The 22,203-nt window shown below is 50.8% G+C and overlaps 3 protein-coding genes across 16 annotated transcripts in view; 1 reads left to right on the top strand and 2 right to left on the bottom strand.

Moving 5' to 3' along the window:
- Nucleotides 1-22,203, top strand: part of Recql5 (RecQ like helicase 5) — a 39,106-nt gene that overhangs the window by 11,138 nt on the left and 5,765 nt on the right. For 4 of the 6 annotated variants that reach the window (XR_005489766.2, XM_039085674.2, XM_017597161.3 and 1 more), the window contains exon 7: nt 4,396-4,475. Coding sequence is in view for 5 of the 6 variants with exons in the window: in XM_039085674.2 (XP_038941602.1) it covers nt 4,396-4,475 (80 nt within the window). In the remaining variant the exon portion in view is untranslated. Of the gene's footprint in view, nt 1-4,395; nt 4,476-10,197; nt 11,445-19,251; nt 19,388-22,203 lie in introns of those variants that run through there. The other 2 variants (XM_039085676.2, XM_039085675.2) reach the window with 2 other exon arrangements.
- On the bottom strand, nt 980-10,316 carry Smim6 (small integral membrane protein 6). 6 transcript variants are annotated; one of them, XR_010055878.1, is made up of 3 exons: nt 8,712-10,315; nt 2,847-3,010; nt 980-1,492 (listed from the first exon to the last, which is right to left on the bottom strand). XR_010055878.1 is itself a non-coding variant. In XM_063270173.1 (2 exons), the coding sequence occupies exon 2, from the start codon at nt 7,906-7,908 to the stop codon at nt 7,717-7,719; it is 192 nt and encodes a 63-aa protein (XP_063126243.1). In that variant the 5' UTR covers nt 7,909-7,931; nt 8,712-10,300; the 3' UTR covers nt 7,354-7,716. The 6 variants fall into 6 exon arrangements, 2 of the variants coding, with proteins under 2 accessions (XP_063126243.1, XP_063126244.1); XR_010055879.1 differs by having other exon boundaries at nt 980-3,010; nt 8,712-10,316; XR_010055880.1 differs by lacking the exon at nt 2,847-3,010 and having other exon boundaries at nt 8,712-10,316.
- Smim5 (small integral membrane protein 5) lies at nt 11,356-20,479 on the bottom strand. Of its 4 annotated transcripts, none has more exons than XR_010055259.1 (4): nt 15,658-15,791; nt 15,056-15,275; nt 12,760-12,874; nt 11,356-11,565 (listed from the first exon to the last, which is right to left on the bottom strand). XR_010055259.1 is itself a non-coding variant. In NM_001277479.2 (4 exons), the coding sequence occupies exons 3-4, from the start codon at nt 15,782-15,784 to the stop codon at nt 15,166-15,168; spliced, it is 237 nt and encodes a 78-aa protein (NP_001264408.1). In that variant the 5' UTR covers nt 15,785-15,805; nt 17,823-17,980; nt 20,309-20,479; the 3' UTR covers nt 14,699-15,165. The 4 variants fall into 4 exon arrangements, 2 of the variants coding, with proteins under 2 accessions (NP_001264408.1, NP_001156474.1); NM_001277479.2 differs by lacking the exons at nt 11,356-11,565; nt 12,760-12,874 and adding exons at nt 17,823-17,980; nt 20,309-20,479 and having other exon boundaries at nt 14,699-15,275; nt 15,658-15,805; XR_010055260.1 differs by lacking the exon at nt 12,760-12,874.

Below are 22,203 nucleotides of genomic sequence, written 5' to 3'. Positions count from 1 at the left end.
GAAGACACGGCATTGACCTCTGCCGTGCTCTTGTTGACTGAATGCGAGCTTATCACATGATATATGTGTATGAAAATGCCACAAACTTGTCATTGCCTATAGTAAATATATGCTTATTTTAAAAAGAAAAGCAAAAACAGGCTGGAGAGTTGGCTTGATGGCCGAGAGTGCTGGCTGCTCTTGCAGAAGACCTGAGTTCCTATCTCAGCACCTATGTCAGGCAGCTCACAGCCATCTGTGACATCAGCTCCAGAGGGTCCCACCTCTTCTGGCCTCCTTAGGCATCTTGCACGCACACACGCACGCACGCACACACACACACACACACACACACACACACACACACACACACTTGGACATTGAACACTTATCTCTGATCCCCATCCAAGTGTGAGCAAAGGGCTGACATAGGAAGATTGCTGTCAGGTGTGCACTGAAAGATCCCACGCAGAGAGACCCTTACTCAAGTCTTGGGAAATCACGGACCCCAGACACAGAGAGACCATTTTGGATGTAATAAGCAAAGGCGAGGTTTATTACGGAGACCTATTACAGAGATCTCCAGGCCGACACATATCCCACGCAGGAGACAGAGGTGTCGACCCCGAGATGCTGGGAGAAAGAGTATTTAAAGGCAGAGGCTGTGAGCACCAGGGGATGGGGGGATGTCAAAGGGGAATGCACCACAAGTTACAGGATTGTTTTATGGCTCTAGGAGATAAAGGGACGCCAAAAGGTTTTATGGCCCCCTGGTTCCTGGAACAGAGCTACTAAATCAGGAGAACGATAGGGTCTTTAGGTCCTCATTATTTTTAAAAGTTTGTCAAAATTGATGAAGCATCTGTATTTGAAACACCTCTGGTTAGGCTTGGGCTGCCTGGTTTCCTGAATGCTCTCTGCAGGACACAATGGCTGAAAAGCACAAGTAGGGGCTTATCAGGGTCTGGAGGACATCTGGTTAAAGTATGACTCTGAGTAAGCTGGGGGGATGTCTTTGGATGGTTTATGGGTCAGTCCTCGATAGCCTGAGCTGGTTTTTGCATTCCTTTTCTTTATCTTTATGGCCTGCTATTCCTGGCGGCAGGGCTTAGCCCTGAGTCTGTGGCTTTTGGGGCTTACTCTTTTAATTTTATATTTTTAAACCTTAAATTCATATAATTTTCCTTTCATTGTGCACCAGCCTTGATAAATAGTGGGTTCAAGGCCAGCCTCGAAGGTCAAATCATACTGTATCTCAAAAAAACAAAACAAAACAAAATAAACCAAGAAAGAAAAGGCAAATGTCTGCTTGGAAAACCCCAATTTTCAAGACTTCATTAAAAAACAAAGTGGGGTTCAGGGGTAGGCTGGAGAGGTGGCTCAGCAGTTAAGAGCACTGACTGTTCTTCCAGAGGTCTTGAGTTCAAATCCCAGCATCTACATGGTGGCTCACAACCATCTGTAATGAGATCTGGTGCCAGAGCGCTTGAGGTCCTGGGTTCGGTCCCCAGCTCTGAAAAAAAAAGAAAAAAAAATGAGATCTGGTGCTCTCTTCTGGTGTCTGAAGACAGCTACAGTGGACTCACATACATGAAATAAATAAATCTTTAAAAAACAAAACAACAACAACAACAACAACAAAAAAACCGGAACAAACAGCAACAACAACAAAACAAGGCCTAGGCTGAGGAGCTTCAGAAATGGCTCAGGGACTTCAGTCTGGAGGGATTCAGCGCCCTCTACTGGTCTCCTGGGGCACTGCATGGACATCGTACACAAATGCTAGCAAAACATCCACATTAAAAAAAAGCAACACTCATAAACAAGTGAATCTTTAAAAGGTACACATACAAACACATACATACACAAAACACACCACAAACACACAATCACACATATACTCAAAACCACACACACACACACACACACACACACACACACACACCCGGGGAGCTGCAGAGATACCTCAGGAGTTAACAGCACTGGCAGCTCTTGCAGAAGACCCAGGCTCAGTACCCAGTATCCACAAGGCAACTCACAAGCATCTGTGACTCCGCTTTCAGGGGATCTGGTGCCCTTTTCTGGTGCAGAGAGATGCACACAGAGCACTCAGACACAGTCAAACTAGAAGCAGCAGTCTGTGCTGGGGACGGGGCTCTAAGGGTAGCACACTTGCCATGCGGATGTGAGGAGAGGCCAGAAAGGTAAATGGACAGTGGCCTGGAGCAAAATCCTAGATGCTGCTTGGTTGGGGTGTGGGGGAGGGGCTAGAGGCTCAGGCTGGTTTTCAAAAATCAAATTGACCTGACGGACATCTTGAGGTCTTGCTGAAATGCACTATTGGTTATTTTCCACTGAGCTCTAAGAAGTCAGGGCAGGAGAAGCAACTGTTTTTCAGAGGAAACAATGCTGTACCAAAAAGGAAGTGTGTTCTGGTGAGCGTAAGACTGTAACCATGTGGTTCAGGTTTGGAACTGTGTTGACATAGCCATAAGGAAAAGACTGTTAGCACAAGACATTGCAGTTTGGGGCCAGAGGCACAACTCTGTAGTAGAACTCTTGCCTAATATGCACGGACAAGGCCACGCTTGAAACCTAGCACTGCACATGAACACATAATCAATGCTGCGTCCTCACATGCTAGGCAAGCCCATGCCACTGTTCTTGAGCCCTGTTAACATTCTAAAAAAAAAGTCAGCAAGCTGAGAGGCGGTACCGTACCCCTTTAATGCCAGCACTCAGGAGACAGGCAGGTGGATCACTGTGAGTTTGAGACAGCCTGGTCTACAGAGTTCCAGGCCAGCCAGGGCTACACAGAGAAACCCTGTCTCAAAAACAAAACAAACAAACAAACAAAAGCAACACACCTGGGGCCGGAGAGATCTCTCAGTCTTAGGAGAGTGGCTGCTCTTACAGAGAACCAGGTTTGAGTCCTGGCACCGCCTGGCAGCTCCCAGCTGTCTGTAACTCCACTGCAAGAGGAACTGATGTCCTCTTCTGGCCTCTGTGGGCACAAAAGTGGTGCACCGACCTATACACAGATAAAACACTCATACAAATAGTTAAAAATAAGTAAAACTTTACTATATGTTAACTTACTGCTTTTATGTACATGTTTTTTCTGTATTAGTGTGTATTTGGCCTTTTGCTGGCCTGAAGAGAGCATCAGGTCCCTTGCAATTAGAGTTGCAGGTGGTCGAGACCATGTGGCTGACAGGAACTAGACTTTACAAGAGCAACAAGTGCTCTTAGCACTGAGCCATCTCTCTGACCACCTAATACCTCTTTGAAGATGAGCATTCGATTGTGTTTCATTAGTACGTCTTTATATGTGCAGTCACGTCTTTCTTTTCACACTCCTAGTGTCTTTATGGTTGCCTGTGCTGACAAAGTATGCATTTTTGTGTACTGGGGGATGAATGACCTAAAAGCAAAAAGTCAATATTGTCTCAGATACTGAGTTTATGTATTCCCCCAAGATCAACTTTCTCTGTGTGGGCCTGGCTGGTCTGGAACTCACTATGTAGACCAGACTGGCCTGGAACTTAAGAGTTCCACCTGCCTCTGCCTCCTGAGTGCTGGGTTAAAGGAGTGCACCACCACTGCTGGCTTATTTCCTGTATTTAATTTTTTTACTTTTATTTGATATTCATGAACATTAGTTGCATGTACTTAAGTTCTAGAGGGATAGACCGCCTAGAACTGGGGTTACAGATAGTTTGAGTCACCGTGTGGTTGCTGGAGATAGAACTCCAGTCCTCCATAAGAGCAGCCAGTGCTCTTAACCGCTGAGCCATCTCTCCACACCTTATTTTCTTACATTTATTTACTGCATGTGAGCACAATGTGCACATGTGGGGGACAGAGAACTGTGGGAGTCAGTTTTCTCCCTCCACCATGTGGGTCCTGGGGTTTGAGCTCAGAACCTCAGGCTTAGTAGCGAGTACCTTTACCTAGTAAGCTTCTCTCTGGCTCTAAAATGATAATTTTTTAAAAGAAATTTTGGAAAATGTAGCCGAGACCAATGGTGCATAATCTTGTCTGCTGGGGCTAACAGTTTAGTCTGTCCCTTATGTGTGCATTGGCATATATGCTCATACATGTATTTGTAAGGACCGACCCAAGCTTGTGCATGTATTTACTACATAGAACTTGGATGCAGTCATAGTTTTCCAAATGTCAGTCCAGAGCCCTTTGCATGAGAATGGCCTGAGGGTCCTTTTGGAAATGTCAGCTCTCCAAACCTCCCACCGAGAAAGTCCAACTTGTAGTATGGAGATGCTGACACAGTGTTAGGCCTAGGCCCCTGCTTGGGAACCAACTTCAGTGGTGACCTTTCATGTTCCTTCTCCATTACCAACTGTGACAGCACTTTCTATGACTCTGGAGCACTAAGTGGTCCTTTTCTCTCTCCAGGAAAAGAGGGGGAACAAACCATCTGATAAGGCTACCTTGCTGGCCTTTGATGCCCTGGTGACCTTCTGTGAAGAAGTAGGGTAAGTGACATAGGGATGTGATATAGCTACTCACTGGTGGAGTATCTGTGTGGCAGGAGCAGGCCCCTGCAATCCCAGCATTGTCTCTCTGCTCCTCAAAGGGAAGAAAGGTCAGTGACTTATGTCGGAAGTAGAAGAGTCCTCTCCCAGCAACCCTCACTTTATTAGCTAACACGCTAGCCCTTGGGCCGACAAGGGACCTCTGCTTGCAAAGCTCATGTTTTAAGCACTGTGGAAGTCAGGGCCATTCCTTTTGTTTTGTCTTGTTTTCTGGAGTCCACTGGCTCTCATGTGAGGACTTATTCCACTTTTGAGATGGAGTCTCTTGTACCCTATGCTGACCTCCAACTTGCCACGTATCAGAGGCTGGCCTTTGACTTCTGGTTGTCCTACCTGCCACCTCCTCCCAAATGTTAGGATCACAGGCATGTGTTGCCACACCTGATGGGCCATTCTCACTCTTACACAGACAGAGCCCAGACAGAAGCTTGGGGTCCACTCCTCTCTGGTGATAGAAGGGGGGCTTTTCTAACAATACACTAGCCTGCCTGCTGTGTATTATGTGGAACCTACTTATCCATTTGTCTACATCTGTGGCAGTGGGGTGGGAGCTATGGGCCAGCCATGGAGACTGTTTGCTGTTCAATGATACGCTGTGGCTGGGCAAGTAGTCGGAAGAATTCTGTGTGAAGGAGGCCCAAGGAGTCAGCGTCTGTGGAAAACTACATTCCTTCTTTTATGTGGAAAAATCCCAAGAGCTGACGAGGCCTCGGCTCAGACTCTGAGATGAATAAGCTAAGGCCCAGACAGGTCATAGGCACAGAACTCATGACAGGAGCTTGGGCTTCTTTATTATCACACTGGACTTGCCGTCTCACACATGTGTCGTCTTTAGGCGAAGCGGGGATGTCTGCTTTCGTGCTGTTTAAGGTTTGAACCAGACACTTGCACATGGTATCCAGGCTCACTACCACTGAGCTACACTCCTACCACAAGTATGTTTTCTCATCCTGAAGCAGAGTGCCAGTGACCAAGTACATAGAACTTGTGTCCTCACGGTGTACTTAGTTTAAGGCTCTCCTGCCAAAGGGAAGAGTCCTGCTCATCTGTGTCCTCTGTTTGGATGCTTATGTCCTCCTATTCGTTGATTGAAGGATTTCCTTCTGGAACTGGCATCTCTAATTTGGTCTCTGTAGTCAGATCACATGCCAAAAAGTGGTGAGTTGCTGTGCCAGGCCCACCCTTGACTAAGGCCATACCACCAAAGCCCTCTCCTGCCACTGGTACGTGAATGTGCTAAATGCAGCCTCCTCAGGCTCTGAGCAGAACTCTTTTTGGTGGGGAAAGAAAGAACCAAGTGCTCCCACTGTCGGTCTCCGAGGGAAAAGGTCTTAGTGGGTTCTTGTCTGAGACCAGAGTGCTAGAACCTGCTGGCCACAGAACAGACCCAGCTTGGGGCCTCTGCCTCTCTTTACTCTGGGTCTTCTCGGTGCCTTGGTAGGCCAGGCGGAGATGGACATCTGTGGGGCTGAGAAGAGCAGGTGATGCATCCCCAGTGGCATCCCCAGTGTTCAACCTCACTCCCTACCCGATGGCTACAGGGGAGGTTTCTGGAGGTCAAGATTCCTGGGTCTTGGGTGAAGTAAACCTTGCTGACACATCTCTGTCACCACTGTTGTTTAAATGAAAGAGAATGTTCATCGTGTGGACAATCTGTGCATGAAGGAAGAAGGCCCCTTCCACAGAAGGCTGTTCCTTTTCTAAGAATAGTTCTGGTTTGAGGCTGGTGACACCAGCATCCCTTAAGGCAGGCACCTGGCAAAGAGGGTTAAGACCAGCGGGGTGAGCTCAGCTAAGTGGGTACATTTCTAAAAGGAAGCTGTTGTAGGGGTGTGCATGGTGGGATGTCGGCACTGGGCTGGAATCACCAGAGAATGGATTCAGGTCTGTTCCAAATGAGGCCGGGGTGGGGCAGCCAGTGGTTTTTAGCTTGTCTCCTCCATGTAGCCATTTTTCTCAGAGCTGCAGCCACAGAGAAGCCTCTTCACGGCAGCACTTTAACCTTGCAGTTGTTAGGCTCTGAGGTACCCTGGGCACCTTAAGACGCAAGGGTATTTCCGTGCAGAGCTGACTTGTGGAGCTCTGCACCAAGGAACTGCTTAGCCTCATCCAGGTCATCCACTCTGCCTTCACTCGCCTGTCAAGTGCTCTTATGATAGGTGCATCTCCCTGGGAGATGTTTAATTATGTAAAATGTCTCACAAGTGCACTTTGGAGAAAAAGTACATGGTGGAGTTTTTTCTTTTTAAAAATTTCATATGTGGATGATTTGCCCGCATGTATATCTTAGTACCACACGTGTGCCTGATACCCACAGAGGCCATAAGAAGGCATCAGTTCCCCTGCAACTGGAGTTACAAATAGTTGTAAGCCACAGATAGTTGTGAGCCACCACCTGGGTGCTACCGATTGAACCCGGGTCTCCTGCAAGAGCTGCCGGGGCTCTTGGCTGGTGAGCCATTCCCTAGCTCTGTGTGGTATTGTTTTGAGAGGAACAGAATACCCTATCCCAGTCTCTGCGGTCAGAGTCAGGGAGAGTGTATTTGAAAAGGCGGGTTGAACTGAGATTTTGAAGGACAAGCCGCAGAGTGTGAGGGGGTAGGAGACAAAGTATTCTAGTCAAGAGAAATAAATGCAAAGCCTCAGGATCCTGCCGCAGAGCAGCTGAGAACGGAAGGTCCTGTGGTGAACCTGGGGGCACAAGTCAAGCAGCTGAGACTGATCTGCTGTTTACAGGGCCAGACCCCTTGAGAACTTGTAGGCCTTCGTGAAGTGAAGCTAGCATAGAGAAAAACCATGTCTGCATAGGAAAGAGCTCTTGTTTTGAAAAGGAATTTTTACTTCATTTGACATTTTGTGTCCTTCTCTGTCAAGGACTTGAAAATAGCTACTTGGACAGGGACCCACATCAGAGGATCTTGTTAGCCATGGCTGCTCCCATCTGAGGTACAGCAGAGCTCCTCTCCATGTGCTTACAGTGTTCAGCTGGTGGCAGGGCAAGGGAGCCAGAAATGGGAGCAGACCAGCCTTCCCACCCGGCTAACTGACCAATTCCTAAGCAAGGTCCAGTGGTTGCCATAGATTCTCTTGAGCCAGTGGTACTGGAAGCCCACTTGCTGGCAGGGGGTGAGCAGGTCAGCCCGTCTCTCCCTGCTGCCTTCTAGGCCCCCGAGGAGATAGGTCATTCCTCTTCACGCACATCCTTTCTCCACGCAGCCTTTTGCACAGAGCCAAACACAAAAGCAAATACGATGAAGAACAGGAGTGTGGAGATGAACAAGCCAATCACTATCAGGCCCCCCACATCCCAGGGGTTCTTCCAGAAGGCTTCATTCTGGATGGTCTTTGGGGCTACCATTTGGCCCATGGGCATCTGGAAGAGAGGAGACAGAGGCCCTGAGGGCAGAGAGCTCCTAAGGCCTTGTCCCCAGTGCTGCTCTCCATGACACCTCCCTGGATAGGTAGCTAGCCAACACTGTGGGGATGGTGAGTCTTTGGATTCAAAGTCTCTAACATGAAGAAATAGGAGCCGGGAGTTCCTGCTTGGAAGCTGCTGGGGGCTAACTCCTGAGTCTTTGGTTCACTCTTGAAAAACTCTGCTAAGAGCCAGAATATTTCTCCTGCCCCTGGCGCCTTGCTAGCTCGACCCTAGAGCACACCTGTGGCTCTCCTCCTACTCTTAGTGTCCAATTCCCAGATGTCTGGGAGGCTTTTTTAGAGCTCATTATAGCAGCCTAGCTGGTGATGGTGTATTTAAGTCTCAGCTCCTCAGAAGGCTGAATTCCTGCTTGAGCCCAGGAATCCAGACCAGCTGGGAACAGCAAAATCCTATCTCACAGGAAAAAAAAAAAGCAGGGCTGCAGCCTCAGCTCAGCAGTTCGGGGCACTGGCTGCTCAGCTCAGTCTTCTATCATGCCAGTTCCAGGACATCGGATACCATTTTAGCCTCTGAGAACACCAGGCATGCATGTGTGGACATGCGTACATGTAAGAACACACACATAAACCTTTAAAAAGAAAATGTGGTGGTGGTGGGTAGGAATGTAGCGTGACTGAGGCAGGCAGTGCCCTTGGAGACAGCTGGGAGCAGGAGGCATCGCCACGTTACACAAGTGGAGCTGGTGTCAGTGGGGCTGCAGCCATCTGAGGGATGGGGAAAAAGAAAGATGGCATTACCTGGTCCTGCTGCTAACAGTCTTGAGTCTTCTGAGGCAAGGCAAGTCAGGATTGTCCTTCCGGCCACAAGGAAGAGACTGCTAGGTGACCACAGCTGTGCCACAACTCAAAGAAATTACTGTTGGCAGCCCAGGGTGTTGCCAAATTCTCTGACCACACCTTTGCTGCCGCCACCAGAGCAAACAAGGGTGGGCTAGACTGGTTGCCAGGCAATGCCACTCCCTCCCTCATTTCCTCCATCAGTGTTCTGCCCTTCTGTGATGGCATTGTAGGAGTTGAGTTTTAAGTCCTTGAGAGAGGTCAGACTGAGTTAGGGTGAGGAAAAAGATTGGGTCCGTGTCCCGGGCCACCTGTCAGCCTCGCTGATGTGAGCTGGGTCATAGAGAGCTCACTGGGAGCCTCCCTTCCTTCCTTCTTTCCTTCCTTCCTTCCTTCCCTCCCTCCTTCCTTCCCTCCCTCCCTCCCTCCCTCCCTCCTTCCTTCCTTCCTTCCTTCCTGTGGTTTGGGTAAATGATTAACTGCAGGTTTATCACATGGAGCCTCCCCTCAGTACCTGCCTCAGGCATGACCTTAGCTATTTCTGTGATTAGAGAGAGAAGCTGGAGGGCTGACCACACAGTCCTTGCTTGGAGCTTGACCGCCACTGTTGACTCCTTTCAGAGCTTAGGTTCGTGGTCCTGCTGCCATGGCCAGGGTTAGGCCCCGTTGTAAGATCAGAGCAGCGGGCCTTTTCCTCCGAAGGGTTCTAATCCACACGGCTCACTTAGTATCAGTTTCTGGGATGCAGGGTGTCTGTCTGTTATTTTAATCCTCTGAGGTACAACCTGGAGTGGCTGGCGGGTGACAAGTAAGTTCAGGAAGAGCTGCTCCCTGTCAGGGACTGAAGTGACCTACAGGTCACCTGCCTCTTGCCCTTTCCTTGTGTGTGCCTGGCACACCCTGGCATACCTGTGCCCATCAGGTAACTCAGGTTCTCACTGAGAGAGCCAGCAGGCTGGACTGGCCTCTCTCAGTGTTTGCTCCCAGACTGGGTTATAGCAGCTGTGCTTGTCTCTCTGATCACAACATTGAGTGTGACATCATACGAACAGATGAGGCAGTGATGATAACCAACTCCAGTTTTACAGGTAGAGAACAGAGAAGTTAAGCAACGTATGGTTGTACAGCTGGTGGTCTGAGCTCTCAGGCCCGTAGCTTAGAGCAGACAGCTGTTGTCTCTATTAATACCTGTGTGACCGCTTTAGTGTCACTCCATATTCCCATTGTTTCCCATCGAAACAGGTAGAAACAACTAAACTTTGGTACATCTCGTAAAACTGGTAGCTTTAAATTTTGTGCTTGTGTGTGTGTATACCATGACCTCTATATGTACCCCTCTGTGGGAGGGGTAGTGGAAAACTTGTGGTAGCATGGCAAGTACCATTACCCAGTGAGCCATCTTGCTGGCCCCTCTCTGGCGACATTTTATACTCAGTTTCTTTTGCAGGTGTGTTCAAACTCTTGCTCTAATAAAACCAAAACTACAAGAGGAAGACTCAAGCAGAGCTGGACAGCAGCCCCTCCTCAAAGAGACTAGCCCACCCACAAGGGGTACCTGTCCCACCTCAGAGGGACATAGGCTAGAGGGACAGTTCAATGCTAGGGCACTTGTACTTTCAAAAGACCCTGGTTCAGTGTCCAGCACTTATGTCAGGTGGCCACAACTGCCTATAATTCTAGATTCAGGAGACCCAACACCTTTGCCTGGCCTCTGAAGGGATCAAGCATTCATATATGTATGTATGTATGTATGTATGTATGTATGTATGTATGTATGTATATAATGATTAATAAACCTTTAATAATACAAAAGAATACCCTAGAAGGCTAGGTGTAGTGGCACACACCTTTAATTCCAGCACTCAGGAGGCGGAGGCAGGTATGTCTCTGAGTGTGAGGCTAGCCTGGTCTACATAGTAAATGCCATGTTAATCAGAGATATATACTGAAATCCTGTGTCAAAACAACAAAAAAACTAGGTCTATAGAGAGAAACGTGTCATTCATGGAAGAGTTGCTTTGTCTAGCCTTTTCAATACTTTATCTGCATGGGTGCTTTACCTGCATGTATGTCTGTGAGGATGTCTGTCATATTCCTTGGAACTAATGTTACAGCTGTGAGCTGCCCTACGGGTGCTGGGAATTGAACTTGGATCCTTTAAAAGAGCAGTCAGTGCTCTTACCACTGAGCCATCTTTCCAGCCTTCATAACTGCTGTGCCCAAGTCTTGGTCACTGTGAGGCAATGGATGAGAACAGGAGACATGCTACGGCACAAGTCTCAGTCTGTGCTGAGGGCTCCTCTGTAAGCCAGTGACATGCAGTGTAAAGACTTGCACACTGGCTGCTTTTCCACAGGACCCAAGTTCCATTCCCCACCCCCCTATCCCCCACCATGGAGGCTCACAACCATCTGTAACCCTGGTTTCGGGGCATCTGACCCCCTCTTCTGGCCTCAGGCACCAGGCGTGTGTGCGTGTGTGCACTCGCTCACATGAAGGTGGGCAAACATGCATACAAAGCAGATTAAAGAGGACTTGAGGTGGGGACAGGACTCCAGGGCATGAAGCAGAGCCCAAAGGAGAAGAGACCAGTCTCAGGACAAAATGTGCGCACGGATTTTATGATAGGAAATTTGTAGTACTCAGTTGTGTCAGTATGAAGGTTTTTGTTATAAATTGCTTTGAAAATATTAATAGTTGACAAAATTTGTCTGTGCTCTGCCAAGTGCTGCCGCCGCCATGGGGGTTGTCTTTGTTTTGTAAAAAGGCGTCACATCCAGGCAATGAAGTGTGCAGATCTCATCCTCCTGAGGAACTGAGAACAGACAGAGGCCATGTGAGAGGGAAGGCTGTGGGGAAGCTGCTGAGACCACTGTGCACTGAGGTGGCTTGCTCTTGAGTGGCATGGAATAGTGACAGTTGGATGGAGTCCGCTGCATGCCTCTCTGTGGTCACCAACAATCTTCTGACAGCCCAGCTCAGAAGTGACTGTTCTGTTTCCCACAGTGGGAGACATCTGCCTCCTTTCCAGTTGGGTGAACTCAGTCTGTCCATCCCTGAGTATGTCAGGCTGCCGTTGGTTATCTTACAGGATGGGCTGCCCTAGCACGGGGCAGGAATGTGCAAGAGAACTGGCTTCTTGTGCTATGTCCAGGGAGGTCCACGGCACGCACTGCTGCACAGATAGAACCAGAATCTTTTCTAGCAAAGAGGAGGCCTCAGTCTTAGCCACCTATGGGAAGGCTATTCATGATGCTAATGAAATCCTGCTTAAAGAAGAGTCTAGAAGGACCTGGGCTGCTGCCCCTGAACCAAGGGCTTCCCGGGACCTGCAGCCAGCAGTGCTTGTTCCCAGTCCCTTCCCCTGCTCTGGGGTTCTCCTCTGATGCATAGTTGAGCCCTAGCACCTACTCCAGTCTATTCCAGTCCTTAGGTGCTAGAGCCCCACCCACTGGTTCAGGAGCAGTGAGACAGCTTGGGTGTGGCAGTTGGGATGTAGGGTTGAGTAATAGAGATGATGGAGTCAGACCCTTCTACCTGGTGTCCCAGAGGCCTTGAGCCGTGGGTGTGGTGAGCTGGGGCTTTGGAGCCTGGCTGGCTTTGACTCACTCTATTCAGCTGGCGGCTGGGATTGTCTAGTATCACTCAGACTGAACTTCCCTGCCTGTCAGCGGAGTAGTAATGGCATCTACAGGACTGAGGCTGAAGTATCATGATCGCTAGATGAGCATATCTGTAACAGATGCTCAAGACGACAGCAGGGTATGGTCGGGCTTGCAATCCCAGCACTGCGGGGGCAGAGAGCAGCCGGGAGTTAGGCACCAAAGGACCCTGCATCTTGAGTTCCAGCCAGGGCTACTTAGTGAGGTTGTTGTCAAAAACAACAACAACAAAACCAAACAAGCAAGCAGAAACCAGGGGGCTGAAGAGATGGCTCAGTGATTGAGAGCACTAGCTGCTCTTACAGAGGACCCAGGTTCAATTCCCAGCACCCACACATGGTACTTACTAGCAATCTGTAACACTCCAGTCCCAGTGGATCCAATATGCTTACACAAACATACATGTAGGCAAAACACCAATGTTTTAGATAGGTAAGTAGGTAGATAGAGTTTCCAGTCTCTCTAAAAAAAAAAAAAAAAAAAGCAGGGGTGGCTAGCGGTGGTGCACACCTTTTGTCCCAGCACTGGGGAGGTAGAGGCAGGTAGACCTTTGATTTTGAGACCAGCCTGGTCTACAGAGTGAGTTTCTGGGCAGCCAGGGAAAGCTAGGGCTACATACACAGAAATCTTATCTGGAAAAAAACAATAAATAAATAAATAAATAAATAGTAAATAAATAAATAAATAAATAAATAAATAACAAAGCAAACAGTCAAGACGAGCTGGGTACATTTCGGGCAAGCCTCACACTTGAGAGGCTCGTGTAGGCCTCATGAATTGGAGCCTGGCTTGAGACAGCCTCTGGGGTGTGGGGATGAGGCTCAGTGGTAGATCAATCACTTGCCTGGTTCTCACAATCTTCTGGGCTTCATCCGCAGCGCCACAGAAAGATTTTAACAGCAGTGTGGTGACGTTTAGCTGCTTTATCACCATCATTCAGGCTTTGGTGGTGGTGGTTTGTGTTTTTTTTTTTTTTTTTTTTTTTTTTGGTTCTTTTTTTTGGAGCTGGGGACCGAACCCAGGGCCTTGAGCTTCCTAGGCAAGCGCTCTACCACTGAGCTAAATCCCCAACCCCTTGTGTTTTTATTTTTGAGAAGAGGTAAGCCCGTAAGCCCTGGCCAATTGGAACTCACCTAGGTCCACCTGCCTCCCGCTCCGAGAGCTGGGATTAAAGTCAGGGCTTGTTCAACTGGGAATTGCAGTCTAGTGCAATTCAAGGACAGGTGGATCCTTGAATTTCTTTTCTTTGTTTGGAAACTCTTTCTTTCTTTCTGGTTCTCCAAGAACCCAAACCGGTCAGGCAACCCTGTAGACAGCAGGTGGTCAGACCAGCCCGGAGAACTGGCTGCCTGTATGGCCTGGATTGCCAGGTAGAGTGGCAGGCACTGACTTCCCCTCACTGTGACCTGTCTTCAAGGTTAGGCAGGCTCTGCTCCCAAGCAAGCAGAATGTGTGCTGGGGACTGAGGGGTCAGGAGTGAGTAATTAGAGCCTTTGACAGCTAGAGAGTCCAGGCCTGGTCCTGTTGACATGAACCGAAACTCAGATGTTGTCCCCCTCCTCCACGTTTAGGTTTGTAGCTGTGTGTCTGGAAGTACGTAACCTGGTGGGGAAGGCGGCATGAAAGTGTCTCAGCATCCCCGTCCTTTCACAGGGGCCCACATGCTCTGGGTAGCCCTGCTTAGGGGGCGGAGTTCTAAAGCGAGCCTAGCACTGTTGGACTTGGGCTGTCCCACTCTGTCCCTCTAGCACAACCCAGGAAGCAGGTGCCATGATCTCACCAGAAGGGAACCTAGCTGAAGAGGATTGGGTCACAAAGCTGGCCAGTGTCAGCTGAGGGTGTGTGACTCCAGACAGCACACAAACAGGAACAGGACCAGAACATCAAGGTACAGGTATGAGGGACAGTACTGAGCCTTACCTTTCCTCAACTGCAGAAATTTGGGAGAATCGAGTGACTGAGGCTGCTAGTGTGAGGCAGACAGACAGAGGTTAAGACAGCAGGAAACGTTAAGAGGGCTTCTTGGGCCTAGCACCTGTTGGAGGGCAACCATCGCTCAACAGAGTAGAGGTCTGGAAGCCAGCACGTGATAGAGGACGCAAAACGGGAATATTGCCAGTGTCCCTCCTCTGGTTCCACGGCCTTTGCCCGTGTGGCATTCCTCCTGTGTGATTTTCCAGCTTTCATGGGCACCCAAAGTGCAGTAGCCCAGAAAGAACAGCCAGTGGCCATGCCCATGGAATTCTGGCACTGCCCTCCTTGTGCACAGAGCCCAGTCAAACCTCATAAACACAAAACCAAAAAGTGTTTACTTGGAAATAAGCGGACAAATTTCCACTAGAATACTGACACGGTCCTCCCCTCAGCAGGAGGCTGGGAGTCTACTAAATTGCACAAAGTCCCTGATTAGCTTCTTTCTCTTTGGCATAAGTCAGCGAGCGCCAAGAGCCAGCTCCCGACAAGCCTGAGCTGTGAAGTATGGAGCCCTTAGGAAGGGTCAGCTTAGCAGGACACCCAGGTGACGGTCTGAGTGGGAAGCAGTCTGCTCCAGCTAAGCCCTGTGTCCACCAGCACATTGAGCAACACTTGTTTCTTTGATAAGGCTCCAGATGATAAGGCTCCTGTCACCTGGCAGAGCCATACCTGGGGCTAGGTGACCTCTGTCTGGAGGAGGAAAGTGGCCATGATGGTAGCCTGTCACAACACTGGCAGGCTCTTGTCCAGCTTCTTTTCAGGCTTCTTGCTGTTGTCCCTCATCTGGGCTTTCTGGGCCTCACTGGGATCTTGCGGTCTCTCCCCTCAGAGCAGCAGCAGTGAGCACAGCACCAGCTGCAGGCTATCAGCAGCAGCATCAGGACAGTAGCTGGAGGGAAGGAATGGCCCCAGGAAAATGAAGTGATGCTGTCCCTCCCCATGGAGAACCTCCCCCTGTCTGGGATAGCTCAGAAGGAGAGGCTGCGGGACCTGTTGTCTCTTGCTCCACTGCCCCTTGACTCCTTTTGACTCCTTTCTATTCATGGCTGACACCTGTGGTTTCCGGTTCCCAGCACTGCCTAGCACCTTAGGCAGTGTCAGAGGATATGGCAAACGCCTGAGCTTCCTCTGGGACACTGCTTTTCCTACTTCTCTGAAGGAGACTGGCCAGCCCTCCAGCTGGCACCATGGCTGGTCTCCCAGGTATTGGGAAGAGCCTAGGGGACAGAGGGGACAGAGCCAAAGGGTCCAAGGACAAATGCCCCACTTGCCTGTGAAAAGAACGATGATGGAGAAGGCCACAAGCTCCACGGGCTCTGCCTGGGGGAGTTCTTTCAGTTTCAGCAGCAGCCTCTCCCCCACAGAGCGAATCTCCTCCACAAAGTCTGTGACTGCCATGTTGGTAGGGCTCCTGCTTTTCTATAACAGGCAGAGACAGTGAGACAGGGAGAAGCCTAGAGTCCCTGCCGAGCTGCACCCTGGTGGGGAGGTAGCTCCAGTGAACCAACCTCTCCCACCATAGCCTGCAGAACAGGTTTGTCTGTCTCAGCCCTGAACCATGGTGCATCCCAGGCAGAGGGAGGCAGGGAGTCATGGGAGTCTGCTCAGTGGTAGCCCTCAGCCCTCACCTGGCTGGAGCCACACCAGGCAAAGGAACCTTGTGATAAACCTGGAGAGAGCTGAGGGGCTGTCAGGCAAGGCTGCAGCTGGGAAGGCTCTGACCATCAGATGCTCTGACTTTACTACTAAGTCCTGTGTCTTGAGACACCAGCACCAGGTTTTGCTCGGATGCCTCAGCTGACACAGCTCCCCGGCCTGCCTCTGGTTTTTCTGGGTGCCTCCCTTAGATGCCCTCAGGGGGACAAGACAGACCTGAGGGTTCTGTGTGGGAGGAGAATCAGACCAAGAACAGGTTCTTGAGGACTCTAACTGGAATCAGCTGGAGTAAAAGCTGAGGAAGGGATGGTGGCTTGCCGGATGTGAAGCTGAGTCCCAAGAAACCACTGCCCTTCTCCTCCCAGGCCAATGTCTTCACTCTTGTCACTGTCCTGTAAGCAGGAAAGGACCACCCTGTATTCCCTGGAGGCCTCACTTATCCAGATGGGAGCAGGAGTTCTAGAACTGGCTCGACCAACTCCTTCCCTCCTGGCCTGGACCTGTTGTTCTCTTGTAAACCAGAAAAGGCCTGTGTGCGAGTGGTGACTGTCTAGGGCTCCTGGAGAGAGGCTAGGCAAAGTTCTCAACAGAGTTTGGGTCGGTGTCTGTTGAACATAAGTGCCTCCTCCCCTACATCTGTCCTGTGAGTAAGAAGAACAAGGACAGCCTTATGCCAGTGCGTCCAAACTGGCTCTTCCTGAGGGATCGGGGCAGGTGACCGTGGGTGTGTGTCTTTTATGATTGCCACCTTGGCCCTGGTCTCCACCTGGCAGGTGGTTCCTTCTGCTGTAGTGTGTGACACTGGTCATTCCCAGCACTCCTGCCTGGCACATTGCGGGTCTAAAACTACCCTGAAGGTCATGTGCTCTCGGCCTCTGAGAGTGAGAGGCCTGGCTGCCTATAGCTGCCCGGTGTAGAAGGCCAGGCCCTTCCGAAACTCCTCCGGGTCCTCCTCAGTCACTTAGGCCCCGGCTGCTGCCCTTCTTCCCAAACAGATCCTCAGGAACTGAGCCACAGCTGCCAAACATTGAACTCCCTCCCTGTAAAGTAGCAGTGCCTTCTCTGAATTTGCTGTACATTTAGTTTGGTTTTCATTTTTGTGCTACTGGGGAACGGACTCTGGGATCTTTCTTACCCAGCAAATAACTGTGCTGTGGGGCTACATCCTAGTCACGAGGCACCTTCTCTAACTCCATCCACCCTTCATAGACCTGCAGTGATCACAAAGTCTCAGTCCCTCCCTCCTGTGCCACAGATAGGCCCTTTATCTCCGTGCTGTGGTAGAGATGAGAAGCTCTAGGAAGGACCTGGCTCTAGGAACTTCCTCTGGGTGGGGCCTGACAAGTGCAGGAAAGACAAGGATGAGCCTAGCCAGTGCCCCTCTCACTGCCCGAATGCTCTGGATAGAAGCCTGCCTGACTCTGTGCACGAAGCAGGCCGTAGCTATTCAGAACCCTATGGGCTGAGCACACTCAGTGCCACTCTCGTGGGACTGGGGCATCAATTCTTATCAGTTCATCACCACCAGAATGGGGCACACCAGGCTTTTTGAGAACTGCATGTGTGACACTAAAGGCACAGATCCATGTGTCCTGCTGCTGTGAACCTAAGGCTGTTGTTCCTTCTGGTGAGAAGAAAGGAGATTTGCCTCGAGCCAGTTGGAACATGCTCGCAAAAGGACAGGGATCTATTCCTTTTCCCGCCCTGGGAGCTCTGTAACATTCCTACCCCCCCAGAAATAGTGTGCATAGGGCTCAGGACCAGGGCTGTTGTTTCTTACCCTCCCTCTTCATCTATGTTTGGTCTGGCTTGTTCAGCCTGACTGGCATTCTGCCCATATTGCCTCATGAGCCCAATGGAGACACTCCTTAAAAGCAGAAGCCGGCAGGAGGTTGGTGGTCAGGAGAGCTTTCTCACTTGTGTGCCACACCCTAAGACCTAGAGAGAGACAATGGTTAAGGGAAAAGAGGCTCCAGCTTTGTCAGGGTTGGTGGGATTGGGACCCTAGGTCAAGCTGAAGGGTCTAGCAATGTCCAGTTCCCAGAGCAGGAAGAAGGCAGTAGGCTGGGGCTGGGCCTGCTGTGCAGGGTAGTTAGGGTTTGTTGATCAGAAGGTCCAGCTATCAGTTACTTCAGCTTCTCTCATATTTTCCCTCATGCCGTTCCTCACTCTTCCCTGCATTCCTCATGGCTTGTGGAGTTGGAGAACTGCAGACTTGTGCCCCATGCACCTGAGCTCTTTGTAAGAATGTGACCACCTAGTATGGGTAACCTCAGGACTTTGTGTCCGGGCTTCTACTGTCAGCCCCACTGGAAGCAGGACGTGGCCACCTGTGCCAGCCTTGGGATATGACCTGGCGTTTGGTCTTGTGCTTTACCAGCAAAGTGGGGCTGCAGAGCATGGCTCTCTGCCCTCAGAGGGCCGAGGAGGAACCTTCTTTGCTTGGTGGTCGATGTTTTGTTATTTTAAGCTCTGACCCAACATAACAAGCACATCTCAGAGGAGGGAGCAAAGGGGTCTTGTTCTCCAAAGAGGAGAGAGGCAGGCACATTCCAACAGGCCTCCAGGCATCTCCCCAGTGGGCTATTTAAAGCAGAGCCAACAGACACTTGGTGCCCAATATAACCAGGGGTTGTCAGGTGACCTCGTTCCCCAGCTGTGGTCAGGGGGAGAGGAGCCCTGGAGCTGTCCCCTGTTGACTGGATACCCTCTAGGTTTGGGTGAAACCAAGCAAAGCTATGGATAATTTTGTGTTTCCCGGACAATCAGTTGCAGGTTCACCCAGTTATTTTTAAACCATATTTTATCCCCCAAAACTGGGGGAACTAGAGTCTCTCTTAACACCATGTTTGGTAGAACAAATGGTGGCTTCCTCTGGTCCAGGAAGGGGGAACAGGCTTGGCTGCCACTGAGGCCCACCTGCTGCCCATGCTGCTTGTACACAGGCAGCGGTCAGAGAGGCATTGCACAACAGACAAGGAGACCGGCCGAGCTAGGGGGACTGATTGCTGCTCCTGAGTGTGGCAGGTGGCATGGAGGTTCTTATTGTACAGTTAGTGGCCGTTCCTGTAGGCCAGACAGCTACAACTTGGTACCACAGCTTTTCTGCTTCCTCTTTTTAAACTTGATAGTCCAACTCCAGCTCCCCACGTGGATGAGGGCAGGCAGTGTGTCTGTGCCTGATAAGACTGTCACTGATGGCCTACCCTGTCGGTGTCATGGGGCTCTTGGCCACTTTGTCCTGCTGAGGAGTATCTCGAGTGAGACATAACCAACAGATGCGAGAGACCGAGAGGTCAGAGGCCTGACCAGCAGGGTGGAGATGCCCACTGTGTACCCTCATGAGTGAGTGAGACACTCCATCTCTGCTGGGGCTCCAGTCTGAAGTCAAAAGTGGGTACTTGAAGGCTTGGTGGTTCTGCTCCCCTGGCCCACAAGCTTTCCAGACAATGGGGAGGACTTCCTGCAGGAGGGGTGAGCAACCTCCCTTGTGAGGCCCTGCCCAAGAAACTTGTGCTTGCGCTGCCCAAGGAATGAGCTGGGAACTGTCTCGGGCAACCTTACAGTAGTATAACATGGGGGGGGGGGGGAATCCTGGGGTCTTTTCCAAATCTCATCTATGTAGTCACAAACTCCTCTCCAAACCTGGCTTCTGAGTTAGGGGCGCATGTCCCTGGTTCAGTTTTGGAGATCATTGCTGAGGAGGACCAAGGCTTCCTAAGAGTCTGAGTGGGTGCAGAGACCCCTCCCTAGGCCGGTCCTGAGCGGGAAGCACATGGCAGTGAGCAGGGCACAGCCAAAGACTTGGAGGCTGCTGCTTTGTCCAGCACCCGAGGAGGCAGTTCTGGCGCTGTAGACCCTGGGGCCAGGGGCCATTGAACAGGCTGGGCATACCTTATCCTGAGCCCTGAGAACCAGGGAGGGCTCAGCCCTGATCCTTGGGGAAATGGAGGCTCAGCAAACATGGGGTTCCTATGTTAAACTCACTGAATAGAAAAGTTTAAATGGATGAAGTGTCAGTCAGCAGCCCTGTGCTACACACCAAGTAGCAGTACAGTCTCCCTCTCTAGTACCGGGTCCCGGGAGAAGAGCGCTCAGGTGTACACAGGAGGTGACTAAGTCCCCATAGGACAGTGGCCTAATGCATCCCCCAAGACGTTCCTCTCCGAGCTCATGCTAAGTGGTGGCTCCTCACCCAAGGGAGGACACCCTGGCTGCCCTTTCTCTCCTTTCCTGATGCTCTCACCTCTAGCCAGTGTCTCTTACCTGGGAGCTCAGATTTGGGGGGCCACGAAGAGAAGCCCGAGTACAGAGCCTCTATGTACCTCCTCCTCGAAGTCCTTTGGCCACCACCCTTGACTTCTTCACCGGCGCTGCCACTTTCCTGCCTGACAGGCAGCTGCTCCTCACCCGGGCACCTCCTGGTGCAGCTCCCAGTTGCTGACAGCCAGCTGCTGTCCAGCTTCAGTACTTGAGCTTTTCTGTCGTTAGTCGTCCAGGAGGTGTAGGTGTCGAATTACCATTGTGAGGAGGAGCCGGAGGGAGCCCTCCTCTGAGCTTGACTTGCCCTTCACGCCCAGTGCCCCTCCCTGCCTAGGAGGTCCGCTCTCCGCATCCCCAAACGGCTCCTCTTTACCCTTCCTCCTGCTCTGCCCTCCTCCCGCCTGTGGGCCAGGCCGTAGGCTGTAGGCTGTAGGCGGAGAGCTGGGGCTGGGCTAATGACAGAAGTGGTTAGCTGTGGTTCCCTGTGGAAATAACCCCAGGGGGCTTCATCTGAGGTTGCTGGAGGAAGAGGGTGGAGTGACTTCGTCTTGAGTGCCCCACCACCCTCTGGATGGCCTTTTTGGCTTGTGTCCCTGACCACCCTGGCCTGTCTCTTGGGCCACTGTATGACTGCTCCCTCAGGCCTCTCCCAGAAAGAAAAACAGGGGTTTGCAGGACCACCCAAGCAAGTCAGCAAGCTTTCAAGCAGCCTTCTAGTGTGGTGTCCTGCTATCACTACCCAGGGGTATCTGGGGGCAATATGAGGATCCTATCTTAAAAAGTGGCCTGCTTGCTTGGGTGGGAGGCCCGTGTCCTTCTAAGACAAAGGTCACTGCTGGTCTCAGTCTGCTCAGCTGTCTCCATGCTCCTGGCTCTGTTGATCCATTACCCGTTTGTCAGTCTTGCCACCAGCAAACCAGGCTACAGAGGGAGAACTGACCTCAGCTCTGCAGTCAATGGAGCCCTTTGAATCTGAGCACAAAACCCCAGTGAGCCAGAGCTTGGGGGCAGGGTGTAGACAACCATATGGCCACAGTGTCTAGATGCCAAAGCTCCTCAGAGACAGGACAGGCCACCACTGTGCAGGCAACAGCCTTGAGCAGAAGGAACATTTGTCGTGTATATTCAGTGTTAGTGGGAGCTGTCTGCAAGAGCACCCCCGGTGGCTTTCTCAACTGTCTCCTGCCACTGCTGTGCAGTCTTAGGACGCTTCACTTTGCTGGAGGGACCCTGGTTCTTTAGAAGGTCGAGTTGCAATTCGATTTCATTACAATAGCCTGCTGTGTGGGGTCAGCTCTCCAAGCACTATTCAGACTAGAAAACCGCTGTTCCGAAGCTGTTGTGACCGCTAGTCTTAAGACTAGGCACTCAAACTGCCTTGCCTTTGGTATCTTTCCTCAGGTTCCCAAGCCTGTACCACATTTCTGACACTAGAAATGACTGTAAGGACCCTGATAGAACAGTGCCTCAGCCTAGGGATCAGGAAAGAGACAGGCCTCCCACACTGAGGTGGGTCCTGCCTCCAGCTTGGGCAGAGAGTGGTTTTCTCCAGGGGAACATCTGGAGTTAGAAGGTAAGAGGGAGGCTCTAGTGAGGCTGGATCTCCCTGGCTAAGTGGGCTCTCTAGTGACTAGGCATGATGGCCGCTCTCAACATTGCTCTGCCTCTAGCACAGCGGCCGGCCCTCAGCCTTCCTAATGCTGTGACCTTTAATCCAGTTCTCATGGTGTGGTGACCCCCGACCATAACATTTTCATTACTGCTTTATAACTGTAATTTTGCTACTGTTTTGGGGTAGGTAGTGTTAGGTAAACCCTCTGAAAGGATCATTCAACCCCCAGAAGGCTTGAGACCCACAAGTTGAGAATCAACTGCTGGGGTTGGGGATTTAGCTCAGT

This window comes from Rattus norvegicus, chromosome 10 (assembly GCF_036323735.1).
Source record: "Rattus norvegicus strain BN/NHsdMcwi chromosome 10, GRCr8, whole genome shotgun sequence".
In the NCBI taxonomy this organism is placed as follows: Eukaryota; Metazoa; Chordata; class Mammalia; order Rodentia; family Muridae; genus Rattus; species Rattus norvegicus.
The sequence above is the reverse complement of the archived record's forward strand: the minus strand, read 5'-3'. Positions and strand labels throughout refer to the sequence as shown.

Bases quoted from the DNA above. Each gene is read 5' to 3' on its own strand.
- Smim5 (NM_001277479.2), bottom strand. From the start codon at position 15,784: ATGGCAGTCACAGACTTTGTGGAGGAGATTCGCTCTGTGGGGGAGAGG. The intron at 15,276-15,657 runs GCAAGTGGGGCA...CCTTCCCTCCAG, and splicing joins CATCATCGTTCTTTTCACAG to CTACTGTCCTGATGCTGCTG.
- Smim6 (XM_063270173.1), bottom strand. From the start codon at position 7,908: ATGCCCATGGGCCAAATGGTAGCCCCAAAGACCATCCAGAATGAAGCC.